Source organism: Syngnathus acus, chromosome 1 (genome assembly GCF_901709675.1).
Source record: "Syngnathus acus chromosome 1, fSynAcu1.2, whole genome shotgun sequence".
Taxonomy (NCBI): domain Eukaryota; kingdom Metazoa; phylum Chordata; class Actinopteri; order Syngnathiformes; family Syngnathidae; genus Syngnathus; species Syngnathus acus.
The window spans coordinates 2,506,333-2,534,295 of NC_051087.1; the positions used below are offsets into that span (position 1 = coordinate 2,506,333).

A 27,963-nucleotide genomic window follows, 5' to 3' on the forward strand; every position below is an offset into this window, starting at 1 on the left:
TCAGTTATACGCGGGCGTCATCGTAAACAAAAACAACAAAAACGTTATTTTTTACTTTACCAAAAAGCGAGTCTACTGGTCCGATCGAAAATGTAACCGTTCAGGAAACAAGACCCTAGCGGTAATTAGTTCCGCGGTCGACACAAAAGCCAAATAGGCTTCTTTTTTTTTCATTCATCATCCGAACCGCTTATTGTCACAAATGTCCTCATATTACAAAACTATTTCATTGTGCAATATCAACAGTTTATAATAGTTTCTATCTGTTCAGCCATTTTAAATCTGAGATTTCAAATTGTACTCTAAAGGCTTCCTCATATGCTAAGCAAAAGAATCACTGCCTGAGGACACTTCAAATATTACATTTTTATTTTGTCATAAATAATTTCGACACATATTCCATTACACTCCTTTTTTTCTTCTTCTCGTACGTAACAGTCAAAGCTTTTATTTTTAGTCAGGCGCACCCACGTGCCCTTGTGCTTCAAAGCCACATTGGCCTCGTTATGTCACGTGGTTGACTAAACACCAACCAATCAGGTAGCGGCTGAATCTCCGACTGTCAACTTCCCCCTCCCACCTCCCTCCCTCCCTCCACCCGCCCCTCACAGGTGGCAGTGATGTGGAGAAGACTTCTCACAAGTGGATCAGCACCAGACGAGCGGTCGACCGCTAAAACCGTGCTTGGTGTTTTTTTTTTTATAAACGGTCTATTTCCGGGTTGCACCATGGCGCCATCCATCACTCGCTTGTGCCGCAGTGTAGCGCTCTCGACGTGGCTCGTCTCCTCCCTGTGCTCCGTACACCTGTTGTGCTTGGACTTCACCGTAGCCGAGAAGGAGGAGTGGTACACGGCCTTCGTCAACATCACCTACCTGGATCCGCTCACCGCTAAGCCACGGAGCGACAAGAGCGAGTGCGGCCGCTATGGCGAACACTCCCCCAAAAGGGAAGCCCGGGGGCTGGTGCTGGCGCCGTCGCTGCCGCAGGACCGTCAGATGTGCGAGCCGGCCGCCCGCTTCCCTCCGGCGTCGCGCTCCGCCGCCGCCTGGGTGGCCCTGGTGGCCGCGGGGAACTGCACATATCGCGAGAAGATCCGGAACGCGGCCGGCAACAACGCCTCGGCGGTGGTCGTGTACAATGTGGGCTCCAGTGGTACCAATGACACGATCACCATGCCCCATTCTGGTAAGACGAACACACACAAGGCTGCTTTCATCCAATGCAAATATCAAACCACCGTAAACAAACACAGAGCAGCTCAGACTCTGGTGAGCATGACATCGTGAATTCTTCTGAGAATCCGAAAGGCAGACAAAAACGACTATTCCACCCAAAACCTGATTTTTTTTTTGCCTAGCTTGAGATTTGAATGGATTTACAGGAACGAGAAACTTCCAAATTTCCCAAACGCTTGTTCATTTAATGCAAATCATTATAATACACCTCCAACAAGTTTTCCAGCTGTAAATATTCTCCCAGTCTGTTGTTCATTTTGCGTGCTACGCGAATAAAAACGCCTCAATGTCTTAAGGCTTATTTGATGAATACATCCCCTTGGAAACGTGTCACTCTCTCTCTTGGCCATTTGTCAGAAAACTCAGATTTATCATGGATTGCCATCATTTTTGCCATTTGAGTCTTGGAATGGTTTCCCTCCAGGCGTATTTTGTTATCCATGGCCTTAAATTCTGAAGCATGGCAACGCAGCAACAGCCCAACAAAGTACACCTGCACCCAAGCACGTAATAGTTCCAAGCTTTTTTTTTTTTTTTGTCTCGCTTCCTCGAATCAAAGAGGTGGGAGGCAGGGTCGAGAAAAGTCTGAGGGGTGATGTCACTGCTGGCAGGCAGAAGAGGAAGGCGATGTAGAGCCCGGCGACCGGTGTTTCGGACCCGACGCGAGGCTGCCAAATAAAGAGCGGAACACTTTCTGTGAGCCAAGCCAACACAGCTGGCCTGGCTTCTCTGGGTTTAACCCTTCCATGTCTCAAATGGATATTAAGATCAGTGTTTCACAAGTTTTACTGAGCAAGGCACTTCATTTTGAAATGTTTCTTTGACTTGCAAGTGCAGACTTGATACATTGTATGGTAGCGCCAGGGAACTCCGTTCAACTCACCTAACAAAGGGCAGCAACTTGGCAAAAGAAAGTGAACACGTCATTTAAAAAGGCTTCAGGGTGTTTAATGCCACTCCCAGTTGAAGTTTACTGGAAAAAAGTTGTATAATTATGAAAACATCAAACCTTTGCCTTATGGTCTGCTTAGCTTAATGCTAACAATGTGAAACACCATTGTCATGCATGTGCGTCTCAGTCCCTAAAATATTTTTCCCAACAGTAATGTGGCAAAGGAGCTGCATGTACATCCCATCTGACCGGCGGCCATTTTTTTTATTATTATTTCCTCATGCGTACAGGTACAGGCGACATAGTGGCCATCATGATCCCGGAGAACAAAGGTCGGGAGATTATGGCGCTGCTGGAGCAGAACGTCGCCGTCACCTTGCACATCACTGTAGGGACGCGCAACCTGCAGAAGTATGTGAGCAGAACGTCGGTAGTGTTTGTCTCCATCTCCTTCATCATTCTCATGATAATCTCCCTCGCCTGGCTTGTCTTCTACTATATCCAGAGATTCCGCTATGCTAATGCCCGCGACCGCAACCAGGTATGGCTTGAGCTTTATTTATTTTATTTTTTTGTTATGTAACTGCAATATCTGTGAGGGCCGGTCGCTTCGCGATACAATCTGGTCGCCGGCCCCCAGGGAGAGGTTGGAATTAGCCCAACAGCTGGCCCCAGAAAAGCAGTGAACCATCAACGAGAGCAAATAGCCCGTTGTTACATCATCGCCGCGTCTCTTATTGTAACATCTGCAGGGGTGGCAGCCATTGTTTGCTTTTAAAAAAAAACAAAAAAAAACAATGACTGTAGCGTGTCCAACCACCTTTTCAGGTTTTTTTTCCTCTCTATTCATAAGTTTTCATTTCAAACTTGAATTTACCCTGAGTGAAGAAATGAGTTTTACATTCTCATTTTCTGAAAAAATGAATCATTTTATACCCAGGGCATCAATACTGACCAAAGCTACTGAAATATAAAAACATGAGTAATGTGACAGGCCCTTCCAAAAGTATTGAAACAGTGACGTGAATTCCTTTATTGTTGATTGAAGCAGAACTTGTACTGTGCCATGAAAATCCGCCAGCCTGGTTTATTGTGAAATGGGAGCTGTAGCGAAACGGCCATCCCAAGATCAAGTCACTGATGTCTATGAACCGCTTTTAGTTTCACGTTATGTTTATTAGCGCCCCGGTGTCGCATTTAAGAGTGTGTTCTGTCACGGCCCGCAGAGACGCTTGGGGGACGCTGCCAAAAAAGCCATCAGCAAGCTTCCAGTACGGACCATTAAGAAAGGAGACCAGGTATGCAGCCGTCGCGTGACATTATTTATTTGAACGGCCATTACATCGACGGCGTTTTTGTCTTCCAGGAGACCGAGCGCGACTTTGATAGCTGCGCCGTGTGCATCGAGCCCTACAAGCCTAACGACGTTGTCAGGGTGCTACCTTGCAGGTACACCTTTTTGCAAATGTGATGACACGCCGTTGCAATACTTGTTTAATCCAATTTCTTTTTCCAGGCATGTGTTCCATAAGCACTGCGTGGACCCGTGGCTGCATGATCACCAGACGTGTCCCATGTGTAAAATGAATATACTCAAGGCCTTGGGAATTTTGGTGAGTTCTTCTCTGCCTCCGTTTTGGTGCTCTCACTTGTCTCCAAATCTGTCAGTTTTGGCCAAGCTAGTTTTAATACTTAAGAGTGACGATTTCGACTGTCTGACAGTATCGATTTGTGACCCACACAAAATGAAACTGGCGCCCCCAAAAAAAAACCTCTCATTGTTCAGTACCAGATGCCACGCTGATGCTAATTGTTAGCTAATTGAATAACATGATTAAAATGTCATGCGGTCTATCCAGCTCAACGTAGACTGCCAGGACGAGTCGCCACCGGACTACGAGATGACGCTGGGGGGTCCGTCTGACAACCCGGCCATCAGCGGGGCCAGCGATATCACCGTCAACGAGAGCTCCGTGGCACTGGAGCTGGTCGAGAGGGCTACGGATCCGACCCGGCTCGGTCCCAACATGGGCTTGGCGCCGCAGGCGGAGGAGAACTACATCATTTCTGGCAGTGAGTCTTGTTTGAAGCAGTCTGATTTGGTCGTGTAGTTTAGCTTTAACATTTTGAAATTCAAATGTGTTTCTCTTTCGTCAGGTGAGCACCAGCTGCCACTCAGCAGCGATTCCGACTCATCGCTCAACGCGGTAAGCGGGCCGCAAGTAGACAATGTTGGCTCCAGAGCTGACCCGGGATTATTTCAAGGTGACGAGAGGATTGTAGAAAAGGAGGATGAGCAGAAGGGGAGCCCAAGCGCATGAGGGCCAACAGAAATTTCACGCTGTCGCCATCTACTGGACATATCTGTCACTGCATCCACGGACACTGCCCTTGTTGAGATCCCCCACATTTAAGCCAATGAAAGGTTTCAACGTGATGGTTTACAAATCCACATTTAATCGGTTAGTTTTTGCAACTCGTGTTGGCAGTTAAGACTTTAAAAAAACGGTTGCCTTTCTTCCCAAGCCACTAAAAAGGACACAAACGAATGAAATGTTCAATGGAATCTAGAAATAAGTTATGTCCGAGATTACTGCCATTTCCCCCGCCCCAATTTTCAACAGCCCGTCGTCTCGCCGACGCACTCTTGACACATCCTCTTGTATGGACAATTGTTGTTTTTGCACAAGTGATGTCAACCTCGAGGGTCAGGAGGTGAAACGCTGAGCACACTGCAGACGCACCTCACAAACCCGTCATGTCTGTCCCGTGCGTCTCCGTTTTGGTCTTAAGGGAAACAGAAGCGGACCAATCACGGGACGCCACGCGTAACACTTGTTTACTGTTGCCTAGTAGAAAATGCTGCATCGTTACGGACATCGTATCAGTCCAAATTTATGTATAGATATTTAAAAATGTCCTTTCAGCGGGGTCGGATGTGTTTGGATAAATCAGTTGCAGAGTACCAGGTTTTTTATTTTAGGAACAACAAACAGTTCCTTAGCTTTGATTGGCCACTTTAAACTCCCAATGGACAGCCTGGTAACTTCTGAAGTTGTGTGAGAAAATCCGAGATTTGTAAATGACACATCAAACACCAGCTTCTCTTAACTTAAATGTGTAGCCACACTCGACTGACTGTTTTTCCTGCCTGTAACCCAGTTGGTTGTCTGCGCAAAAAGACGCCCGTCCTCGTTACCTGTCTGTCGTAAACCTGTTGCACTTTATCGCTCCAGTGAGTGAGACAATTGTAAAGTGTGGGACAGAGAATGTTGAGGACGTAGCATTGATACAGCACATGGCTTGTGCTTGCTTGTGATATTTCATGCCTATAGAGGGACCAATGCTGTATATTGCACACCGTCCAGCAAAGATTACGCCATCACTATTTTGTAACTTATTGTGTGTAATATATATATATTATTAGAAAAATGTTAACCGTGATGCACGTGTAAGCATTGTGCTGGAATAAATTCCAGATTATTTTTATGAGATTGTTGGGGATTTTTCATATGACAGATTTCAACTGCAAAATTAGATTTATTTTTGATAGAATCCCATCCAATTTCAATTGTAACGACACTGCCCTCTAGGGGGCAATAGAGTACTTGCAGTAGAAGGAGAGAGGAGAAAGAAGAAACGTTTTGTGCACACACAGTTCATACGACGTCAGCGATGGGTCGCAGCGGAGAGCTGAGCGACTTCCAGCGGGGCACCGTAGTCGGATGCCATATGTGTAAAAAGTCCCTGAGGGAGATCGCCACCTTGCTCAACCTTCCGCGCTCCACCGTCAATAACGTCATCGTGCAATGGAAGCGAGAGGGCCGAACGTGCCCGCTGCCCCGCTGCGGACGGCCGCACAAGCTCAAGGAGGAGCATCGGCAGGTTCTGGAGCGGATGGCCCAGGAGCAGACCTTCCCGTCCCTGCAGGCGCTCGCTGCGGAGTTCAGGCGGGCGTCCGGAGCTAACGTCAGCGCGGCCACCGTAAGCAGGGAGCTGCGGGAGATGGGCCTGAGTCGGCGGTCGTCCTCCGAAGGCAAGGCCAAAGGTGGGTTAGGGCCCCACCTGAGTGCGGGAGCCCTGCGATCTTTTTAAAAGTGAATGCGTGCCATTTTAGCCTAAGCGCTCTTTTGTTTTTCCTCTTGTAAAATTTATACGTAAACTTGTCGCTATCTTGTTTTTATGACCAACCAAGAGCTAAGCTAATAGCCGAACTGGACTTAGCATTCGCGCAATATAATATATTACAGAGTACCCCCGTTATTCGCGTCTCTTTGACGCCCATTGAAATGTATTGAGGAGGGGGGGCGGTTTTTTTTTTTTTTAACCCAAAACAATTTTGAATTACGACAATAGTTGCTGAACAAATTAAACTTGTATTTCAAGGCATCATTGCAATCCAAACTGACATTTGATTTTTTTGTCATCATTTTGCTCTGTCTTTAATGCTAGAAAGGAAGAAGGCACAAAAAGTGGCCGAAGTCTCCGTTGAGGACGAAGCCGAGGTGGACGGCAAAGACCGAATGGACGCGTCCCACCTGGACCTGCGGGCGGGCTGCATTATTAGGACCATGCAGCTCCCGGGTACGGACGGCTTGTACTTACAGCATGTGGATGTTGGCGAAGCTCACCCGAGGACGGTGGTCAGCGAATGCGCAGCCATCAACCAGGTACATCACGAAGAATTACAACCGTACCACATTTAAACTCCATTTATCAACAATCTAAGTCAAGGCATTTTCCATTCTGGTCTGCTATCAAAGCTAATGTTAGCATGTGTTGTGTTCAGTTTCAGAACTGCATGGCTGTTCTACTGTGCAACCTGAAGCCCACGCAGGTGCGAGGCGTGGCGTCCCAGGCTGTGGTCGTGTGCGTGAGGTCACTGGGTAACGTGGAGATCCTCGCACCTCCGCCTGGAGCAGTACCTGGCGATAGAGTCACCATTCATGGATTTACAGGTATTACGGAACTGGTGAGCGCTACAGGATATGTTGTTTCAATACGTTCAAATTTGTGTTTGTTCTGCTTAGGCAACCCGGACAAGGAGCTGGACTCCGCCAATGTCCATGAACATGTTTGCTCAGAGCTCCGCACAGACAGCCAGTGTGTGGCTACCTACAAGGGCGTGCCCCTGGAGGTCGTGGGCAAGGGCGTGTGCCGAGCGCCCACCTTGAGCGACTGTGAGGTCGTCCTGACACATGTAGGAGCAGCATGATGGAGAACCGGACACTTTATTTTTTCTTTCCTCAATTGTAAACGTGGACAACATTCCAACTGGAAGGAGACGCTTTTTTCCAATTTTGTCTTCCGTTTGGAATCACATTGTTTTCAGAAGAAGTTTGTTGTCACTTGAATTTACCGTATTTACTCCAATCCAATAGATGCTGTGCCTCTATTAATTGCCTTAAATGCTTCCTAGTTCCCCCTTGTGTTAAAAAAAATGGAGTGTCATTAGATAACTGTCATCACTTTTAAATGACACCTAAGCAGTGACATTGACATGCAAAATGATAAGCAAAATACAAATTGCGTAGTCTTAACACCTTACTACTAAAAAGTGAATGCCTCATTCCCGCTTTTCTATTGATAACTAATTACTTTCATCCAGTGTTTGGATCCAAGCCACATGAACTTACAGTATACAAACATCATCATTGCCTTACATCCACTAAACAATCCTTCCATGAACTTGTTAATATAAAATACAACAGCAGGGGGTGCTATTGGGTAACTCGCCTTTATCCAATCGACAGTGTTTTGCTCCCTGGAAGAAGAAAAAACATTTACACTTTCCTTCAAATGCGTCAATGGTGAAATACACATTGCAGCCATTAGGCAAGAGCAAACAGAATCTACTTTGTGATATGGAAGTAATTGTTTTGTCGACAGATTATTGTTAAGGTCTGTCCTTAAGAAAGCCTTTGTGCAAATTTGAATGCCTTACTTCCAGTACATGCCTCATAGTTGTTGCAGTAAGTGACTAAATGGCCTCTATTTGTGGAGGAAATACGGTATCATTGTTACTTTTTTGCCAATTTACAGTATGTGTCATATTTACTGTTTACCTGGCAACATTTCTGCTTTATGATTTGAAGAATGTGTATGGATTGAAGTAATTAAAGTTGTTGCTAATTTTGATTTTTATAACGTCACCTCACCCGTGTACATTGTTGACCTGTGTATTATGTCATGAATAAAAGTGAATGAAAAAAATAGTGGGGATGACTTTTACTGCCATTTGCCTGTTTGAAGTTTTGCATTTATTTTCTGTTCATATTTTAATGGTTCAATCACAGGGCTTGTAACGTGTGTTATGAAAATATTTTTTATTTTTTTCAACTCAAAGTGAGCAAAACCAAAACGTGTCAACATCCTCATTGTATCCCACTTGTCAAAATATTTATTCCTTGCTTTTACATAAGACTTTTCACTACTACTATGATTACATTTCCAAAAAAAACGTATTTTATTTTTTTGTAGAATTATTCATTTGAGTAACTTTGTTGATTTGGATAAAAGCAAAATGACAAACATAATTTTACACAACTTTACACAATTTGCCGGTGGAGGTGAGAAACGAGTCCGTCACACGTCGGCTACGGCTTGTGACGTCATACGTTGGTCCAAGTTTATGACGTCACGCGTAGCGCCCAGGCTCTACTTTCCGTCAAGGAAGGAGGAGGAAGAGCGAGTGAAGACGAAGGATGGTTTCTGCCAGCCAGCGTCATTGTCATTCGCTTTGACTCCCACCTATCGACATTGCTGCCATCGAAGCTTATTTTATTGCATATATTTATTTTTAGATCTTTTTGGGAGTCGCGGGTGGAGAATAAACACGGAATCTCGCGGACGTTGAGTCCGCGCACCTGCCACGGAGCTGGAGCACAACAAACGCCTTCTAAAATGGCTGCGACCCTCCGAGAAATACTATTTTAGTATTTTTATCGATGCTATCGAGAGGAGGGCGTTCGTTATTTGGATGACGTTCGCACCACCAGCTGTTTTGTTTTGAAGTGAGGAAGCTGGCACGCTAACAGCGAGTCCTCGCTCCCTTTTATTTTTTTAAACATTACTCATTTTAGTAATACTCTTAATTAGTGGTCAATGTGTTCTTAGAAAAACATAAAACGACTGAGGTCAACATCATGTGGGTGAGTCCCGAAGAGGTGTTACTGGCGGGCGCCCTGTGGATCACGGAGCGGGCGAATCCTTATTTCATCCTCCAGAAGCGGAAGGGCCACGGCGGGGAAGGCGGAGGACTGGCTGGTAAGGGGCTTTATTATTACCCCCGATTACTAGTTCACTATTGTACTCGTAAGGTGTAGCTTTGTTGATGCTTTGTGCTTAAAGCGATATTTTTCACCTTTTGAAAAGCAATAAATACGACGGAGACCCATAGTCTATATTTAGCCTTATGAATGTATCCAAATGGAAACCGTGAAAACGGGGGGGACAGTGGGGGCACAGGCCTCCTTTGGGTCCACCTTTGCTCTGTTTATCTCGTTTTTACATGTCTTCTTTGTTGTACTGGTTTGAGCCTATCATAGACTAATCAGGAGTATAATTTCCAGGGGTCTAACAAAGACCCATTTGAATCAGGAAATCTGTTTTGTTTTTAAAGACATGAGCGCATTGAATCGGATTGGATCGTTCCACTTGAAAGGACATAAAGATATATGTAAAAAAAAAAAATTATCGGAAAAGGATCTTTGAAGGAAATGCCACATTTTACAGCACTAACAACTTCATTCTCAAGTATGTAAAATGGCAACAAACTTAATTGCATCATACCCTTTCAAACTGAACCCTACCCTATTGATTGAACCGAATCGTTCCACTTTAAAAACGACCCACCCTTGAATCATATCACAACTTTTATTGGAGTAATTCGCTCCCCTAATAATCACAACTCACTTGCGTCAGAAAATTCTGTAAATTCACACCAGCACGGTACACGCTATTACAGATTGCGGGCCTACTATAGTCAAATTCAAACCACAGTGTTTTTTTTTTAATATTTATTGTATCCCCTTTGTTATTGAAACACTGAACTTTGTTCCTCGCAAAGAGTAAGTCTAAGATAAGTCTCTTTAAATGTGATAAAGCCAAATACTGTAATCGTTTTGACAGTGCATCGATTCGTGTCAAAAGAGCGATCCAGCAAGCTAAGCTTAAAAACAGATCAGGAAGGACTTGTAAAAAGGGGAATTGACTGTTACTTGTATTGTTTGCCATTGTTTCTATCTTAGCATTGCATAGGGACAGCGTGACGGTCACATGACCAGTTGGTGGACTTTTAAGTGTCACTCAATCCCACTGGAAAGTCACTGACACTTTTTAAAAGCCAGTGTTGCGCAACAAGCATGTCCAGTTGGAGGAGATTGTGCAGAAAATGCCTTAAAGCAATAAAAGCAGACGTGTTCCTGCCTGTTGAGAAACTCAAAATGTCCTGACAATGCAGACGCTTGTGTGTTGTTGGAAAAAAAACAGTGAGGCCACTGTATGTATGTGCTTCATGCTGAATCATCCCCCCCCCCCCCCTTCCCTTCTTGAGCTTCTATCTAAACTGGGCCAAACAGATGCATCACAAAGAAGAAGTAACGCGGGTTTGGGTTTCACTTCCTAACCTTTGTTTTTGCTTGCAAATCAGCTTCTTTCAACAAATTGTTTTTGAGGGCTTGTCATTGTAATCACCTCATTTGTGACTCAATGTGATAGCAACATTGGATAGCTTGGAGAAAGTAGATGAGTGCTTTGTAATTAAAAAAGAAATGTTCGGCATGAAGTCCATGTCCTCTAATGATGTACTATAAAGAGATGCATTTCGTTCTGCATTTTTGCACGGCTATAGATGACCTCGGCGTCGCTGTCATGAAAGCGCCATTGTTGCGGACGAATTGAAAACAATTTGTAGCGTTTGAAGTTTTTCGACGAAATTCTCTTGCTTGCGGCGCCGGCGCGCTGGGCAGTGCTGGTGCTGGGGGATGATGTCATCCTTATGTAAATGCTGAGCTTGCCACTTGGCAGAGCTGCGACGCGGGCGCTAACCACATTTGCTCTTCTTCTTTTTCTTTCTACACACAATTGTCAGCACTAACAGGATGCAGAATTTTGAATGTTGGACCCGAGCTGGTCTGTTTGATCAACATGATTTATAAAGCAACCCTACGTACTTCCTCAACCGCTGCCATCTATAATAGCCTTTATATTGAAATCATCAACTTGGAACACGATGTCTTTACAGCTTACAAGTTGTGCTTCGCATGCCAGAAGCTTAAGAGACACATCACAAACAGAACTTGGATCATAAACAAAAGTCTTACGCAACCCGGCAAGCAGTCTGCCATTTGTCTTTTCTCTTGTCATTGAAACGATTCATCTGAAGTGCCATCTTGGAACAGTGCATTTTACAAAGTGTGCTTCTTAATCAAGTTCATTTTTAGCTTAATGGATTCTAAATAAACCCGGATAAAACTTTGGAAATAGACCATTAACAAGCCTTATGCAACCTGGCGAGAGACACGGCCTTCTTTCACAAAGCCAGCAGTTATTCTGAATTGAGTGCCAGCATATCGGTAAGGGTGAGTAAAAAGCGCAACGTTGAAATGGATGATAAATAAATAAATTCTTTGAGGTAAGCTGATTTGTTTTGCTCGAACTACACAAAGCACTAATTGTGATTACAATCTATCACATGGTTTCAGAGATGTTTTTGTCCAGGGTGGTTGGAGAAAATTAGCCTGGGAATTTCCCCAGGAGGTCTTCTTATCACACAGATGAACGGATCTTTTTTTTTTCGGAGGATTTGTTATGAAGCTTTGTTCAATATTTGTTCATTGTTGCAGGTCTATTGGTGGGGACCTTAGACGTGGTCCTGGATTCGAGTGCCCGCGTGGCTCCCTACAGGATTCTCTACCAAACCCCGGACACTCTGTCCTACTGGATCATCGCTCACGGTGCGTAAGCGGCAATTCAACAAGTCTAAGATTACAGTCTTTGAAAGGAAGGAGCTGCCCCCCCCAATCCGCCACATTTCCTGTCATTTCCCATGTGAGCGTCAGAATGGATGTTCGCAACCCAGATTAAAGAAGGGAATTTCAACTTTGCTTTCCTGTCTCCAACAGATGTATCCTCTGTTGTTACATTTTGTCCAGTTAGTATAGCAAATAGGAATTTGCAGCTTTCACCCTACTGGGAAGAGTTTTGAGTGTATCCACGCCGGTTCGAACATTATTTTGCTAGCTTAATTTCGCATGATAGCATTCACTTTCCCTTCTCAATTCCTCTGTTTGCAAGTAAACATGACTCATTCCCCTGTTGAGGGAGGGTGCTTGAGTGGAACATTCCAGTTATTGATCCTCTCCGAGTCTGGAAGACAAAACAATTTAGCTTGCTAGCTTGTCAAGTTGCTTTTGGCAACTTATTCTATTTATTTTTTATCTCATGCGCTGATCGGTTGGCACTTTTTAAATTTCGTTGTACGTGTGACAATGACAAATAAAGATCTATTCTATTTTAAAGATCTGTTCTAAAACGTTCAACATGTCGCTTTCCCCCCCCCCCCTCCCCCCCCCCCCCCCCCCCCCACTCAGGAACGTCGCGTAAAGAGATCACAGAGCACTGGGAGTGGCTGGAGCACAACATGTTGCAGACGCTCTCCATCTTTGAGAATGAAAATGACATCACCACCTTTGTCAAAGGAAAAGTGCAGGCAAGTCTAAACAAAACATCTTCTCCTCGAACCCGCTTGAGAACAGGCTTTCATTGCTCAACTCGGTTTGAAAACCTCCCTCCTCTGCAGGGCATCATCGCCGAGTACAACAAGAACCACGACGCCAAAGAGGACGACGACACGGACAAGTTCAAGGAGGCCAGCTCCAAGTTCCGCAAGCTGTTCGGCATGCCGGACGAGGAGAAGCTGGTCAACTACTACTCGTGCAGCTACTGGAAAGGCAAAGTGCCGCGGCAAGGCTGGCTCTACCTCAGCATCAACCATCTGTGCTTCTATTCCTACCTGCTGGGCAAAGAAGGTTAGAAGGTTCCACTAGATTAGGGGAAAAAAGGCTCCTGACCATTTTGTTGGTGTCTTTCAGTCAAACTGGTGGTGCGCTGGGCCGACATCACACAACTGGAGAAGAGCGCCACCCTCCTGCTGCCCGACGGCATCAAAGTGAACACGCGCGGCCACGAGCACGTCTTATCCGTCTTCCTCAACATCAACGAGACCTTCAAACTGGCCGAGCAGCTGGCCAACATCGCCATGCGCCAGCTCCTGGACAACAAGGGCTTTGAGGAGGACCGCTCGCTGCCCAAGCTCAAGAAGAAGTCGCCCAAGAAGGTGTCGGCCCTCAAGAGGTGAGCGTCCATTGTGCCGCTTTGGACGCTTTCCTCTTTTACCTAATGGTCGTATTTTCCGCAGGGACTTGGATGCCCGAGCCAAGAGCGAGCGCTACAGAGCGCTCTTTCGTCTGCCCAAAGATGAAAAACTGGACGGGCACACGGACTGCACCCTGTGGACCCCCTTCACCAAAATGCACATCCTGGGCCAGATGTTTGTCTCCACCAACTACATCTGCTTCACCAGCAAGGAGGAGATGCAGTGCAGCCTCATCATTCCTCTGCGCGAGGTCGGAATGAATCAACAGGACAATCATGGAAGAATCATTTGAATATTTCGTCCCATGAACAACTTTCAGGTGACCATCGTGGAGAAGGCCGACAGCTCCAACGTGCTCCCCAGTCCCGTTTCCATCAGCACCAAGAACCGAATGACATTCCTGTTTGCCAACCTGAAGGACCGGGACTTCCTGGTCCAGAGGATCTCCGACTTCCTGCAGCAGACGCCCTCCAAAAGCTGCCTGGATTGGGAGCTCACCGGCAGCCTCAACAGCTCCGACGACGAGGTGAGAGGGTAGATTGTTAGGCACGTGTCACGCTCGTCCAAGATCCGCTTCCTCTCAACACGCTCCGTGCTTTTTGTAGGTTTACGGCCCGCCGCTGTCCAGCAGCCCGCAGCGCAGCTTCAGCTCGGAGGGCGAGCGCGCCTTCAACCTGAACGACAGCAGCGTGCCCACCGCCTCGCAGGCCCTCATGACCATGTACCGACGCCGCTCGCCTGAGGACTTCAATCCTAAACTGGTGAACCAAAAAGCCATTTGCGACTAAATTACCGTGATTTTCCATGCATAATGCGCAAAATTTAACTAATTTATTGTCCTAAAATCTGGGGGTGCGCATTATGCATGGGTACAACAATTTTTGAAGAAAATCTCCCTCGAAATAAAACTTGAAATCACCTTTCTTCTTGTTTGTTGTCAATCGCGCATCGCATTCAGCCATCCTGCCCAACACACTTAGTCAGTAAAATTCATAATTGACGACACATCGTTTGATGCCATGGTGCAATCCTTGATGGTGTGTTATTGTCAAATATCGTTTGTTTTTTAATCTCCATCGCAGACCGGATATCATACGGAGGCCGCCATGACAGTATGCGCAGAACGGATGCGCAAGACACGTCAGCTATATAAAGAGCGAGAGTTCAGTTCTCTATTAGTTTCAATTCACAGTTTAATTAGCAGTTTCAATCAGCAAATAACAAAATGCGTATTACAGGTCGGTAATATTTTATTTCACAACACTTTGCCTTGTTCCTTTCTTCTCTGCTGTTCACTTCAAACACGCTCCATACGAACACAATGCTCTCGTATCAGACGCTTGCTCGATCACCTGCTCGTTTGCTGTCACAATGTACCCTACGCAAATCCGAAACATTTCTTCGCTATCGAGTTTGCTAGCGCATGCGCAGTGATACTGACCGGCAGAATAACATCCGGTTGTTCCCGAAGATGATCTTTTTTCTGAAATAATTTTACGTTTACGGACTTAAGTATTGAGTCAAAATTTGGGTGCGTATTATACATGGGTACAGGCTTTTTTCCAGCATCGACATGCCATTTTTAGGGTGCGTATTATATACGGGGGCGCATTATACATGAAAAAAACGGTAAATTAATTAATGAGAGATGATCACACTTCCATGACGAGCAAAATTGTCGCTCGTGTGCTCAGGCTAAGGAGTTCCTGAAGGAGCAAGCCTGGAAGAACCACTTCACCGAGTTCGGCCAGGGTGTGTGCATGTACCGCACCGAGAAGACCAAAGATCTGGTCCTCAAAGGCATCCCCGAGGGCATGAGAGGAGATCTCTGGCTCCTCTTCTCTGGTGAGCTCCAACACATCGATCCAGCTCCCACCTGCACACAATTCAAAGGATTCAAAATGGTAGAACACAATCGTAACGATTTTGTCACAATTGACCAATTACGGTCGGCGGTCTCTGTTGTTCTCAGGGGCCATCAACGAGATGGCCACCCATCCCGGCTATTACCAAGACCTGGTGGAGCGCTCCATGGGCAAATACAACTTGGCCACCGAAGAAATCGAGCGGGACCTCCACCGCTCCCTGCCGGAGCATCCCGCCTTCCAGAATGAGATCGGCATCGCCGCCCTCCGCCGTGTGCTCACCGCTTACGCTTTCAGGAACCCCAACATCGGATACTGTCAGGTACGATACCTCCGTTGTGACTTGGACATTTTGGGGTTGACCTTTCCGTGACATCACAGGCTATGAATATCGTGACGTCGGTGCTGCTCCTCTACGCCAAAGAAGAAGAAGCCTTCTGGTTACTGGTGGCGCTTTGCGAAAGGATGTTGCCCGACTACTACAACACCAGGGTTGTAGGTCAGTATGCCGAATCAGCATTTTCTCTTGAATGAAATTCTGGAGCCGGATAAAAATGTGATCTGGCCTATGTGATCTTCTCAGGAGCTCTGGTGGATCAAGGCGTCTTTGAGGAGCTGGCCCGCGAGTACGTTCCCGAGCTCTACGACTGCATGCAGGACCTCGGCGTCATCTCCACCATCTCGCTCTCCTGGTTCCTCACGCTCTTCCTCTCGGTCATGCCGTTCGCGAGCGCCGTGGTGGTGGTGGACTGCTTTTTCTTCGACGGCATCAAGGTGATCTTCCAGTTGGCCCTGGCCGTGCTGCACGCCAACATCCACCAGCTGCTCGGCTGCAAGGACGACGGCGAGGCCATGACGGTGCTGGGCAGGTGAGAAGGTCGCAAAGAGGCGTCATTTTTGCTTTTGTATCGACGGAACGTTTGTCGCTCGTAGGTATTTGGACAATGTGACCAATAAGGACAGCACCTTGCCGCCCATCCAACATCTGCACTCCTTGTTGACGGACAACGGAGAGCCGCATCCTGAGGTGGACATCTTCAAACTGGTCCGCAGCTCTTACGAGGTATATCACGCGCTTTCAAGACATTGCAACATCATTGTAAGCCGCCAGGAACAAATAATAAACTGTCAATGCTACACGGCTAAATGAAACTGACCGATTATGTCCACAAGATTGATGAGCTCATGGTCACTAATTAGTGGCCATTAATCTTTGAACGCTTCCCGTCAGATGGCTGTTTTATCTTGCTACCCTTTATGACAAGTTAAGAGCAACATAAATCCTCTGTTCTTCTTTTAATGCGACCGACACACGGATGTCATCAGACTGTCCGGCTTAACCTTTGCAAGAAATTCCTGCAGAGTTCTTTAGTCACCCGTGATTTTTCCCCAACCAGTCACGTTTGTCGCTCTTTTGTGCTTTAAGAAATTCGGCTCCATCCGCGCGGACGTCATCGAGCAAATGCGTTTCAAACAGAGGCTGAGGGTCATCCAGACCATCGAAGACACAACCAAACGCAACGTGGTAAGAAAACGCCGTCTCGTCCTCGAGCGTGAGAAAAGGGATCGGAGCGTGACGGAAATGTCCACGGCGGACAATCTATTCTTTCTTGGCACTTAAGATCAATTTTAACGCTCACGAACACTTTCTAGGTCAGAACTATTGTGACAGAGACGGCCTTCAGCATCGAAGAGTTGGAGGAACTCTTCGTCCTCTTCAAGGTAACCTGTCAACATTGTGTTTTAAGATTCAAGTTGTTTGAGATACCTGAAAACAATTTGTCCTTTTAGGCGGAGCACCTGACCAGCTGCTACTGGGGAGGCTGCAGCAACCCAACGGAGCGCCACGACCCAAGCCTGCCCTACCTGGAGCAGTACCGCATCGACGTGGAGCAGTTCAAGGGCCTCTTCAAGCTCCTCTTCCCTTGGGCCAACGGCGCTCACTCCGACCCCTTGGCCGTGCGCTTCTTCCGCCTGCTCGACCACAACGGCGACGCCTTCATCAACTTCCGGGAGTTCATCAATGGCCTCGGTAGGTGCACTAAAACTCATCTATTATTTTTGGTCGACAGCAAATTTTAAATGGCTTATTTTTAAAAAAAATGCCTTCATTGTTTTTTTTATTGTTTGTCTTTTTAGATTTGTTTAAAATGTATTCATTTTAATTATTTATGTATTTATTCTTTCATTCATTCTACCAGTATTATTAATATTGGTGTATTGCAGGTGTTCTGTGCCATGGGGACCTGACGGAGAAGCTGAAGCTCCTCTACAAAATGCACGTTTTACCCGGTGAGCGCCAAAAAGCCCCCCCAGTAGCGGCGATGTCGCTCGCTCGCTTGCTTGCGCGGAATGACAATATTCATGTTTTTGTGTGTCAAGAGGTGACCAGCGAGCAAGAAGAGCCCGACTCAGCCTTCGAGGCCACTCAGTACTTCTTTGAAGACATCACCCCGGAAACGTCCATGGGTAACAGTTGTGCACACGAATGCTTCGGCACAAACAGAACATCGAGTCAGGTCGACAAATAACCAGTTCCACTTTTATTTGCCGTAATAGAAATGTTGGAAACAAAACAATTCATCCATTTTCTAATAAATGTTTAGTCATCAAATCGTTGCAACGCATTTTGTCATCTTCTTTTCAGGCCACCGAAGCGAGAAGGACGACGGCTTTGTCGGGGTTACTTTGAAAACGGAAAAAGGTGAGCGCCAAGTGAATCATATTTCATGAAAGCCGTGTCATTTATCTGTAACAACCGAGTTCACTGAAAACAAAAGGAAATTGTAACTCGAACGCAATATGTCGACATGCTCTTTGGCATCAGGATGTCATGCATTGAATGAGCAATCGACGGAAAATCCCTTTGGAACAAGTTGTCCTATTTAACGGCATTCATATGACAATCGCTAATGTAATTTGTCTTTATTTGCGGGCAGGCTGCATTGTTCCCCAGCCGAGCGTGAATGAACGCAATGTCACAGCGGCTGATGCTTGTGAAAATATATTTGCAGTGAAGAAGCTGAGCGCTCCCGACTATCGCTACTACCTAAAGCTGTGGAACCAGGACAGCAAGCATGCCAAGGAACTCCCTAAGCTCAATCAGGTAACATGCTCGCATTCTCATCCATCTTTCTGTTCATTATTTCACGTTTTCACAAATGTGTCGCGACGCAGACTCAGTTCATCGAGCTGTGCAAGACGCTCTACAGCATGTTCAGCGAGGATCCCGCCGAGCAGCAGCTCTACCACGCCACCGCCACCGTCACCAGCCTGCTGCTAGAGATGGGAGAGGTGGGCAAACTTTTCCGCGCCACTCGCCGGGACCACCAACTCGGGGATCACTCCTCCGAGGTAGGCAGACTTGGCCGCCATCCTCACTAGAGTGACTTCTGTGTATATAAAATAGTTTTTTTATTTTTAGGAGGACGAGGAGGAGCGTTTGCCAGCCATGCAGGACATTAAGCTGGAAGACTCCTCGCCCAAATCGGCCATGCTCACCTCGGACGACGAAGCCAAAGACGACACGTCGGTGTCTTCGTACTCGGTCCTGAGCGCCGGCTCGCACGAGCCGGACGACAAGCTGCGCTGCGAAGACATCGCCGACGACACGGTGCTGGTGAGGAGCGACGGAGGCGACGAGGATAAGAAGAAGAAAAACGGCCACGCCGGGCCCGGCGTGGACAAGGACTGGGCCATCACCTTCGAGCAGTTCTTGGCGTCGGTGCTCACCGAGCAGGCGCTGGTGCTTTATTTCGAGAAGCCCGTCGATGTGTCGGCGCGGATCACCAACGCCAAGAACGTCTGCAAAGTTGGACGCAAAGCTCTGCTGTCCACCAGCGACTATGAAATCTCACTCTCCGGTTGAGAGGAAGACGCCATTCTACAGTTTTAGAAGGAAATTTACAGTACAAGTCTAAATTCACAGTAATCCCCCACTATTGGCAGCGGGAAGGAACTAAGCCATGCCACCAATAGCGAAAAATCTGCGACTCATTGAAGCCCCCTAAGAAGGATTACATTCGACTATGAGTGTCACAAGCTGTTATCAAAGCACTACTTTTGTCAAAGCCTCTCAAAAGACTTCAATATAGTTGTTGCACGGCGCAAAGATGCCACGAGATAGCAACGATACACTACTTTGCCGAAAATGAAGCTCCTCCACGCAATGTTTTTATTGCTTTCGCCCTAATTAGGGCATGAACTGGCCAATTTAATCAGCCGATATTAGCCGTTTTAAAATCTGGAAATTTTGGATTTTTTTATATTTCTTTTGTGATAGTTTTTTTTGTTTGTTTTTTGCCAATTGTTTTGTTTTTTTATTGATTTTATTAATGGCATTCAAACGCCCTCTCCAAACGATTTTTTTTCTTTTTGCCAATTTTTGCCAAATGGTTTTTTTTTTTAACACATTAAAATATAAAATAAAGATAATGACATTAAACTCCCCCCCATTTTTTTCTCTATTGTTAATCTCGACCCTCCCCCCAAAAAAACAAAGTTAAATCCATGAATAACTTCCCACCAATATGTGGGCGATTACTGTCATGTAAAATAGTGCAATGAATGTGACTAAAAATCGACGCGTAGATGCAACATAATGTAATCACAAATCTGACCACTAGAAGTGCTGTCATTATTTTATGACCGTTTATTCCCAACTTTATTTCAGCCAAGGTACATCATTTATTCTACATTCAAAAACAAAAAAACTCATGCACATCCACCAAACAAAAATGTCACAGAATGTAGACACACTATAGTCTTGGGCCTGTGTATTCAAACTCTGCTATTATTTTGTTGCATGAACGGCAACAGCTGGACTGCAGAAGTTAATTGTATCATCTAATGGAAGAGCATTTCAATATTTTGCCTGTCACTATACGTCACTCTTTGGATAGATGAAAAAAAAAGATTTGTAGGAAATAATCACTTTCAGACCAATGAAGTGGAATTAAATCGTTTGGGCACAGTGGTAAGGAATCGCGAGAACGTCCAGGCTGATGCAACACAATTCCTCTGCATGTCCGTATGCTGCTCATTATTACTCAATATCACATTGTAGTCCTAAAAAAGTCCACGGCAAAAAAAAAAAAAAAAAGGATTTTATCCATTTTATCCAAGAGGAGACTGCGGGCAAATGAGACTACAGACATTGAGAAAAACTGGGACCTAGCAACAGCAAAGTGGAGATTGAGGAGCAGATCACTGCAACAGACACTGCGGGCAGTGACAAAACTGAAGCGCTGCAGCAATGTCGAGACTAAGGCGCAGGAGGCACTAATATGAAAAAAAAATGTTTGTCATTCCTAGCCATGCCGCCTTGACGTGCTTGACGAGATACCAGCAGCGCCAAGCAGATACGGGAAACAAAGCGAGTGGACCCGGGCGGGTGCCATGCGGTTGACAAATAGTGTACGGTTAGTCCACTTCTTCCTATGATTCCCGTGAAGGCTGTTTTGTAGAACTGCTGTCTTGAAAAGTGCACAGGAACTATCGAGTGTTGAGTGTACGATGACACTGGCGCTGGTGTATGACACTATAGTCACTTTACGTGGGGTCTTCAATCTTAATAGAATTCACTCGTGTATTTTATTACCTTCCCCACTGCATGTTTTTTTTTAAAGCAATCTTTTTTGTATGTTTTTATGTTGCTTCTTTTTTTGGGATGCACTGAATATCACTCCGTCAAATTAAAATGAAAATAATACTGACTTTGCCGCTTTATATCTTTTTATTCATATTCATGACCTCATTGTGGACAAGAAATGGGAACTTGTTTTAATCCTGGTTAGTTCATTTTAGTCGTCTCTATTTTTGTATATAGTGACAAAGTTAATGAAAATAATCAAAACATCTTGAAAAGAGAGTTGATATCGTCTACACACCACTGATTAAGTCCCTTTTTCTGTGGTATAATGAATCTAGAGCAAGATAAATAATTTCAGAAAAATAAACGGCTCCGATAGTGTGGTTGCACAAGTGTGCACACCCTCTTATAACTGGGATGTGCTAGTGGCCTGACTAAACCAATCACTTTCACCTCACCTCAAAGTTGCTTTTCCTGACATTTATAGACTTTTACTCTCCACTGTACGTCATTACGGCATTATGATAGCGTGATGCAAAAAGCTCTTATCTGTTCCACTGTGAACTTCAGTCACAACTTTTACCTTTGTCGCTGTCATGGAACCCCCCCACACACACACACCCCCACTCTCTGCCATCAGAAAAAAATGGAGAACTAAGAGCACTGAACAGGCAAACATAACACCCATGGAGACATTGTCTCCAGTTGATGTGTTAATAATACGAGTTAACATTTTGCTTGTCATGCTAGACGTTACTTACAGTGGTGGGGTGAGGGGGGTCGCGGGAGGCCAATGACGAGGTTGTTTGTTTGAAGAGCACTCAATTGAACATTGACTTTTTGACAGTCACTGGACTTTTGACTCCGGGGGACACAGCAAGTAACGCCTCTTGCTTCGGTATCATAAAGAGATCGGAAGGGGCGGGGGGGAGGGGGAATGCATAAATAACGGAGCCAAACCACATCCTACCTGCCCTTTATGGCTTACAATCTGCTAATCCTGCCCGGCGACACACGAGACTCCACATTTCACGTCATGTAAGTATTTGGGTTTTTTATTGAATGTTGTTCATGTACATACTTTAAGGTATGTGTGTGTGAGGGGGGGGGCTACTAACATTGATTGAACCAAGGCACACAGTACATTAGGGGGAAAACATTTTACAGCACACTCCCAAACAAAATTGCCACATTATGTACTGGGTTGCACTAAAGTAATTATAATGAATCAAACTGTCATGCAAAATGTAGGCTTGTTTAGTTTTCTGTTTTATGAATGGCAATCAGTGGATTGACACGACGAGTTAATTGCATTTAATTGCTGACCTGGAAAGATAAACAAAGATACAATTCAGTTCTACTCGAATCAATTCCAATGTTTTGAGCTTGATTGAAGTGATACTCAAAACAAGAATATTTCATATTTTTTCCCACAAACCTATATACTATTGGTCAGTCCACACGTGTGGGTGTCATTTTTAAAAATCCTAAGTGTTGAAAATGGCTTGCTCTCTGGTGATGCAATGTTAATGGTTGGACAAAAATACAGTTTTTGGGGTCCCCCTGAATTTTGGAGGTACGATTCCAAGGGCGTTTCGCACTGCACTGTGAGCACTGAAATTAAGTGGGTCATCCATGGCATGTCATTAAGTGCAGTGTGAAAAGGCCTTTACAGATTTCCCCAGATAAAAAAAAAGAGAAAAAAAAGCATGTGACCCCCCCCCAGATTGTGGGCGACATGGTCGGCCTGAAACCCTCAGACGTGCCCCCGCCCTTAGGGGTGAAGATGGCAAGTGCGGGAGCGGCGGCGTGCATTGCCGACATCGTCACATTTCCCCTGGACACGGCTAAAGTCAGACTTCAGGTGAGTGTGTGCGTGTGACATTACAATGAGTCCTCCAAAAAACACGTTTCTCCAATTCAGATCCAAGGCGAAAAGGTGGCGGCGGCAGCAGCCAAAGACATCCGCTACAGAGGCGTGTTCGGGACCATCACTACCATGATCCGTACCGAGGGTCCGCGGGCGCTCTATAACGGGCTGGTGGCGGGCCTGCAGCGGCAGGTGTGCTTCGCCTCGGTGCGAATCGGCCTCTACGACAACGTCAGAGATTTCTACACCGGAGGAACGCCAAGTAGGTTTTTATACAAGCTCTCCAAATTGCCTCAGTTCTTTGTTGGATTTCATTCACGATATTTTTGGTACAGACGCGAGCGTGCTTATGCGGATCCTGGCCGGCTGCACGACGGGCGCCATGGCGGTGTCGTTCGCTCAGCCCACCGACGTGGTGAAGGTGAGGTTCCAGGCTCAGATGAACCTGGACGGAGTGGCGCGGCGCTACAGCGGCACCATGCAAGCCTACAAACACATCTTCCAAAATGAAGGACTGCGCGGACTCTGGAAAGGTCTGTCGTCATGACGACCCGAGACACATTTGGCCTCTAAATGAAAGATTTGGGAATCCCACCAGGAACGTTGCCCAACATCACGAGGAACGCGCTGGTCAACTGCACCGAGCTGGTGACGTACGACCTCATCAAAGAGGCCATCCTGCGACACAAGCTCATGTCAGGTAATAAAACCTCCGAGGCATCTCATTGGCCCGTGGCCCTCACGCCCTCCAGCTGATAAGTTCCCCACGCCTCCCTACAGACAATCTGCCGTGTCATTTTGTGTCGGCCTTCGGCGCCGGCTTCGTCACCACGGTGATCGCCTCCCCGGTGGACGTGGTGAAGACGAGGTACATGAACTCACCGCCGGGTCAGTACCGCAGCGCTATCAACTGCGCCTGGACGATGATGACCAAAGAAGGGCCCACGGCTTTCTACAAGGGGTGAGGATGGCGAGCCTTGTGAGCTTCTACTCCACATCATGTAACAACACAAGACCTTCTCATAATTTCCCTTTTTGCGTCTTTTAGCTTCGTGCCGTCCTTCCTGAGGCTGGGCTCGTGGAACGTTGTCATGTTTGTCTCCTTTGAGCAAATCAAGCGCGCCATGATGGTGACCAAGAAGCGCTTTGACGCCTCCAACTGAGCCTGACTGCAGTGGACACAACATTAGGTACACTCAGTACATCTCCCTCTCAAGAGAGAAATTGTGGGGTTATCAAATAATTTATTATATGCTTATAAGTAAATGTAGTAATAAAATATTTTTCAGATTAAATAGTTAAATGCACAATATTTTTGAGTATTTTTTAAATATTCCAACAAATTAAGTATGATTACTGTTCTGAATGTTATGAATGACTATATTTAATACAATTCAAGATTTAATTAGAGGTGAATATAACAGTTTAATATTCTAAAATAATCAGTGAAATATTCCCATATGAAAAGTTGTATTAATTCAATACATTAAATACAATTATTGAATACAGTAGTGCCTTCTAAAATAGTTTTCTTGCATAAATATATTTCATATTCTAAGCAATATATTGTAGATAATTAACCTAATTGCATTTAATGAATTACCATATACAATTATTAAATAGACACAATCAAATGTTTTATATATTTAATGAAATGTTCATTGTAAAAAAAAACAACAACCTTAAATGTCTTATCCTCATGTACATGCCACAAAATGCATTTTTAATACTTTCAATGTATTTTGTTGATGCTATTTTAAAACATGTTTATTCTATTGACTACATAACAGTATTTCCTCTCTCAGGGGTGTAAGGGTAAAAAAAAAAAAAAAGTACCAAATGTTATGTCCAATGAGTGTGACACACTGTGTGTAAGTGGGGTTGGGGTCAGAGGTAACATTTGCACTTTAATAAGACGTCTTAATCCTCCCAAATGTCCATAGTACTCACATGTATAAGATGTTTATATGAAGAAGTGTATCTATAAACAAACTTCACCTCTTTTACACTTTGCTGTGTTTGTGCCTTTATTAAAAGGTTTACAGGGTGAAAGGTCACGTACAACAATCTTGCACACACAAAAAAAAACATTGGTCACATATTTAAGGACACATATATCAAAATCCTGAGATGGCTGTTTTAAATGTGTATTATTACTATTATGGATTAGTTGACCAAACCATGAATTCCATTGGAGGTTTGTGCTTTTGTCTTGTTCAGTCCGTTTCCAGGCTAGCGTTGCCACTGTTGTAATTTTAGGACGGGGTGCTTAGAGTAAGAGACACTTGAGGATCCTCCAGACGGCTCAGGATGACGTCGTGGAACTTCTCCCTGTACTGGTTGAAGAGCATGATGCTTTCGGGTTCCTCGACCCGCCAGAATTTATCAAACTCAAACGCCAGGTAGCCTGCAGCGAGAGACGAGAAAAAAAAAAAATCAAGACCAATTTTTATCCGTAGGCAATTTTCACGAAACATCTCTAAGTTTGGCGTCCTCACAGTAGAGCTGATGAAAGTGTCGTAGGTCGGGAGCGCCCGGCACCGTGTTGTAAAAATGAGCTTTGAGGGCGCCGCTCTTCAGCAGGCTGTACGCCATCTCCGTCAGGTTGATCCCCACGATGGCGTACGAGTACCTAAAACACACGGCAGATATCAGGGGATGGCTTTTACGACGGCTAAGCTGTTTAAAAGGAGTTTGTGTCTCACCCCAGTTTGGGATGGTTTGCATGAGACAGGACCTGACGAGCTTCTTGTGTGTAGTTTTCACTGAAGAAGCTACGAGGGAAACAAAAACAATAAAAAACGTAGAGCGGTCAAAATTAATTAGTTAATCGGCAACTAATCGATTATCAAGTGAATCGACAACTATAGATATATTCTCTAGTGGCATAAAGAACTCACTCACAGAAGGTTTGTGAGACCCAGCACGCCCATTCCTCGGAAGTCCGTCTTGGGGTCGTCACCTTGGAAGCCGATGTCGCCCCACTGCTTGGTCACCCTGGACTCCAGCGTGACGCTCGGCATGAGCAGCTCCCAAAGCTGAGGGTGATGCACAATTCCCATTTTGAGCCAAATTGCTAAATTTACATTACATATGGAGGTGCTTTATGGAAGCTTAGTAGTGAAGCGGAGTGGATTCTTTGTGTCCATCCTTAACTATACGCACCTTAATCAGCATGTCCTCGTGTTGAGGGTTCTCAGGGCTGAAGACTTCCTTCCTAACCTCTTCCACAGTTCCATAAAGGCTCTTGTAGCCTGTTATTTGCAGGAGCGACGTGTGCAGGCTTTCCTTGAAACTGCAAGGAAGGAATGAAGGAGTAATGTTAGTTCAGACTATTTGTCTGATCCGGTTTCGAAAGATCTTCATTTTACAGTGTCTGCGTTTTGATGTTCTTCTCCTTCATGATTTGCTCCACGTGTTTTCCGAAGTGCTCCTCGCTGCTTTCCACGGCGCTCCGTAGAAGCTACAGAGGGAGGAAAATCACAAATGAAACCATAGTTGTGAAAGTTTATGTGATGAAAAGTAAATGTTATATTAATCCTATTTATTACCACAACTGATTAACACGAAGCAGTGTTATCTACTTGCGAAACTCTTCACACCTAGCAAGATAAGCTTACCTTGCTCTTTGATGACTTCAGGGAGTATTCTGCAAAGGCAGATACAGAATTGTAAGACACTAACTTATAATCTATAATAATACATTTCTACCTGTATTTAATGTTCTGGCCGCCCCCGGCCCGTATCCCGAGCATATCCTCTGCAGCTCACATGTTCCCGTCGCCTGCCTGATGAGCCACTTGAGCCAATATCTCAAGTAGGTTGAGTACAAGTATTGCCAGATATACATCGGCAAACTTCCTGCAAATGCCAAAAGAGAAAAATACTAGGTAGCCGGTACTATAGATCTATTGTAATGAAGTGTAATTATGATTGTGACAAAATTCCATATTGGCTTCTATAATGTAATGTGAACACTACAGTAAAATACAAAATTGAAAAATGGGAGAAAATGAAATTGGTTGTTAAAAATGTACAAATCAAATAAATAAGGAACTACGAATGAATTAATCTTTTTGTTATTATTCCTAATTGTTGTGTTATTAGTTTTGGGGGTGGCGTTGCATTAAAACGGTTTATTATTTGAATTTCTTCAGCTATCGTAGTAATATTGCTAAGCATAAACACAAACGTGATCTGATATAAACGTAGGTGAGTAAACGATCGATTTTATTGTGCGTCTACGCAAATAAGCAGCAATTGTACGACCTGCCGAGGAGTCTATGAACGAACTACAAAGTGGCCAAGTGGCCACGAAAGCATTGTCTGGACATCAGGTGAAGTTGACACCCGGGCGAAAAAAACAAGAGTTAGCTTCGCACACTCGGCTAAGCCTGCTTGACACTAATCGGAGACAGTAAAAAAAGGTTTGTTAATTTTTTTTCTTACCGTACTTATTTTCTAATAATTATAAAAACGGGAAACGTGTCCAAATCACAATTCGGGGTGAACGAATCTGCAGTTTACGGACTGACAAGACAAGCGTGTCGTCGCGGCACTTCCGGCAACAGCTGGAGTTACCGGAAGTGGTGCGTTTGACCTGCCCGTGTTCGGCTAAACTAAGCTAGTGGGGGCAAAGTCACAGTCCGTGGTTGTGAACGGCATACATACTAAAACAAGGATGCCTGTGCATTGCGCTGCGTACGGTTGCACGAAGCTCCGTACAATCGCTGGGAGCAACCTTTCAAAGGTAAAAATTTGTTTTTGTTGCGTGCATCTAAAAAAGAAAAACACAAATATTCTCATTAACGGGACGAACGTGAATGTTGCACGCTCGCCAGTGTAGTTTATAGTTCCATGCCACCTGTTTTTCTTCCAATTCATAAATGAGCCAGCAGATGCCGCCTCTTAACCGGTGTTGCGTTTATTTGCAAGTGATCTGTGTCCATGCATCTATCCACTGTATTAGATCACGAAAAAGAAGTCTCAGCATGAGTCCTGCGTACGTTTCTGCAAGAGCAAAAGTATTATGTGTGCAAACAATATATTTCTACATCCATCTTGTTGCACCTAAATTACACCGTTCTTGTGTGACGTCATATATAACTGCAGGTGAATGAAGGTGCTGTCA

General features: G+C 45.2%; 5 protein-coding genes across 5 annotated transcripts; 4 read left to right on the forward strand and 1 right to left on the reverse strand.

Moving 5' to 3' along the window:
- Nucleotides 1-232: 232 nt before the first annotated feature.
- rnf150a (ring finger protein 150a) lies at nt 233-5,622 on the forward strand. Its single transcript, XM_037262293.1, has 7 exons — nt 233-1,188; nt 2,421-2,671; nt 3,357-3,428; nt 3,497-3,579; nt 3,647-3,743; nt 3,990-4,203; nt 4,288-5,622. The coding sequence occupies exons 1-7, from the start codon at nt 621-623 to the stop codon at nt 4,449-4,451; spliced, it is 1,449 nt and encodes a 482-aa protein (XP_037118188.1). The 5' UTR covers nt 233-620; the 3' UTR covers nt 4,452-5,622.
- An 89-nt stretch (nt 5,623-5,711) lies between these two features.
- LOC119130823 (aminoacyl tRNA synthase complex-interacting multifunctional protein 1-like) lies at nt 5,712-8,345 on the forward strand. The gene is made up of 4 exons (XM_037264808.1): nt 5,712-6,178; nt 6,583-6,800; nt 6,920-7,088; nt 7,161-8,345. Exons 1-4 carry the CDS (start codon nt 5,806-5,808, stop codon nt 7,343-7,345), a joined length of 945 nt encoding a protein of 314 aa, XP_037120703.1. The 5' UTR covers nt 5,712-5,805; the 3' UTR covers nt 7,346-8,345.
- Nucleotides 8,346-8,785: 440 nt separating this feature from the next.
- On the forward strand, nt 8,786-19,626 carry tbc1d9 (TBC1 domain family, member 9 (with GRAM domain)). Its single transcript, XM_037255485.1, has 22 exons — nt 8,786-9,396; nt 11,976-12,086; nt 12,723-12,841; nt 12,932-13,160; nt 13,224-13,485; nt 13,550-13,757; nt 13,827-14,033; nt 14,113-14,268; nt 15,202-15,352; nt 15,480-15,694; nt 15,754-15,871; nt 15,956-16,241; nt 16,306-16,435; nt 16,799-16,897; nt 17,026-17,094; nt 17,164-17,404; nt 17,599-17,664; nt 17,755-17,841; nt 18,020-18,076; nt 18,387-18,478; nt 18,550-18,726; nt 18,797-19,626. The coding sequence occupies exons 1-22, from the start codon at nt 9,276-9,278 to the stop codon at nt 19,238-19,240; spliced, it is 3,645 nt and encodes a 1,214-aa protein (XP_037111380.1). The 5' UTR covers nt 8,786-9,275; the 3' UTR covers nt 19,241-19,626.
- A 2,242-nt stretch (nt 19,627-21,868) lies between these two features.
- On the forward strand, nt 21,869-24,838 carry ucp1 (uncoupling protein 1). Its single transcript, XM_037265026.1, has 7 exons — nt 21,869-22,000; nt 22,689-22,826; nt 22,887-23,094; nt 23,168-23,365; nt 23,431-23,532; nt 23,613-23,793; nt 23,881-24,838. Exons 2-7 carry the CDS (start codon nt 22,701-22,703, stop codon nt 23,993-23,995), a joined length of 930 nt encoding a protein of 309 aa, XP_037120921.1. The 5' UTR covers nt 21,869-22,000; nt 22,689-22,700; the 3' UTR covers nt 23,996-24,838.
- A 128-nt stretch (nt 24,839-24,966) lies between these two features.
- Nucleotides 24,967-27,405, reverse strand: elmod2 (ELMO/CED-12 domain containing 2). The gene is made up of 9 exons (XM_037265275.1): nt 27,282-27,405; nt 26,544-26,693; nt 26,453-26,481; nt 26,204-26,295; nt 25,998-26,127; nt 25,737-25,870; nt 25,538-25,606; nt 25,331-25,464; nt 24,967-25,239 (listed from the first exon to the last, which is right to left on the reverse strand). The coding sequence occupies exons 2-9, from the start codon at nt 26,680-26,682 to the stop codon at nt 25,088-25,090; spliced, it is 879 nt and encodes a 292-aa protein (XP_037121170.1). The 5' UTR covers nt 26,683-26,693; nt 27,282-27,405; the 3' UTR covers nt 24,967-25,087.
- Between the last annotated feature and the right edge of the window lie 558 nt (nt 27,406-27,963).

What these genes read in the sequence shown, in the direction of transcription:
- rnf150a (XM_037262293.1), top strand. Translation starts at nt 621, where the DNA reads ATGTGGAGAAGACTTCTCACAAGTGGATCAGCACCAGACGAGCGGTCG. An exon ending in CCATTAAGAAAGGAGACCAG is followed by an intron (nt 3,429 to 3,496) that starts GTATGCAGCCGT and finishes TTTGTCTTCCAG; the next exon opens with GAGACCGAGCGCGACTTTGA. An exon ending in GAACTACATCATTTCTGGCA is followed by an intron (nt 4,204 to 4,287) that starts GTGAGTCTTGTT and finishes CTCTTTCGTCAG; the next exon opens with GTGAGCACCAGCTGCCACTC.
- LOC119130823 (XM_037264808.1), top strand. Translation starts at nt 5,806, where the DNA reads ATGGGTCGCAGCGGAGAGCTGAGCGACTTCCAGCGGGGCACCGTAGTC. An exon ending in CTCCGAAGGCAAGGCCAAAG is followed by an intron (nt 6,179 to 6,582) that starts GTGGGTTAGGGC and finishes CTTTAATGCTAG; the next exon opens with AAAGGAAGAAGGCACAAAAA. An exon ending in CACCATTCATGGATTTACAG is followed by an intron (nt 7,089 to 7,160) that starts GTATTACGGAAC and finishes TGTTCTGCTTAG; the next exon opens with GCAACCCGGACAAGGAGCTG.
- tbc1d9 (XM_037255485.1), top strand. Translation starts at nt 9,276, where the DNA reads ATGTGGGTGAGTCCCGAAGAGGTGTTACTGGCGGGCGCCCTGTGGATC. An exon ending in GGAAGGCGGAGGACTGGCTG is followed by an intron (nt 9,397 to 11,975) that starts GTAAGGGGCTTT and finishes TCATTGTTGCAG; the next exon opens with GTCTATTGGTGGGGACCTTA. An exon ending in TCATCATTCCTCTGCGCGAG is followed by an intron (nt 13,758 to 13,826) that starts GTCGGAATGAAT and finishes AACAACTTTCAG; the next exon opens with GTGACCATCGTGGAGAAGGC.
- ucp1 (XM_037265026.1), top strand. Translation starts at nt 22,701, where the DNA reads ATGGTCGGCCTGAAACCCTCAGACGTGCCCCCGCCCTTAGGGGTGAAG. An exon ending in CGGCTAAAGTCAGACTTCAG is followed by an intron (nt 22,827 to 22,886) that starts GTGAGTGTGTGC and finishes TCTCCAATTCAG; the next exon opens with ATCCAAGGCGAAAAGGTGGC. An exon ending in GCGACACAAGCTCATGTCAG is followed by an intron (nt 23,533 to 23,612) that starts GTAATAAAACCT and finishes GCCTCCCTACAG; the next exon opens with ACAATCTGCCGTGTCATTTT.
- elmod2 (XM_037265275.1), bottom strand. Translation starts at nt 26,682, where the DNA reads ATGTATATCTGGCAATACTTGTACTCAACCTACTTGAGATATTGGCTC. An exon ending in TGAAGTCATCAAAGAGCAAG is followed by an intron (nt 26,296 to 26,452) that starts GTAAGCTTATCT and finishes CTCCCTCTGTAG; the next exon opens with CTTCTACGGAGCGCCGTGGA. An exon ending in ACGAGGACATGCTGATTAAG is followed by an intron (nt 25,871 to 25,997) that starts GTGCGTATAGTT and finishes CATCACCCTCAG; the next exon opens with CTTTGGGAGCTGCTCATGCC.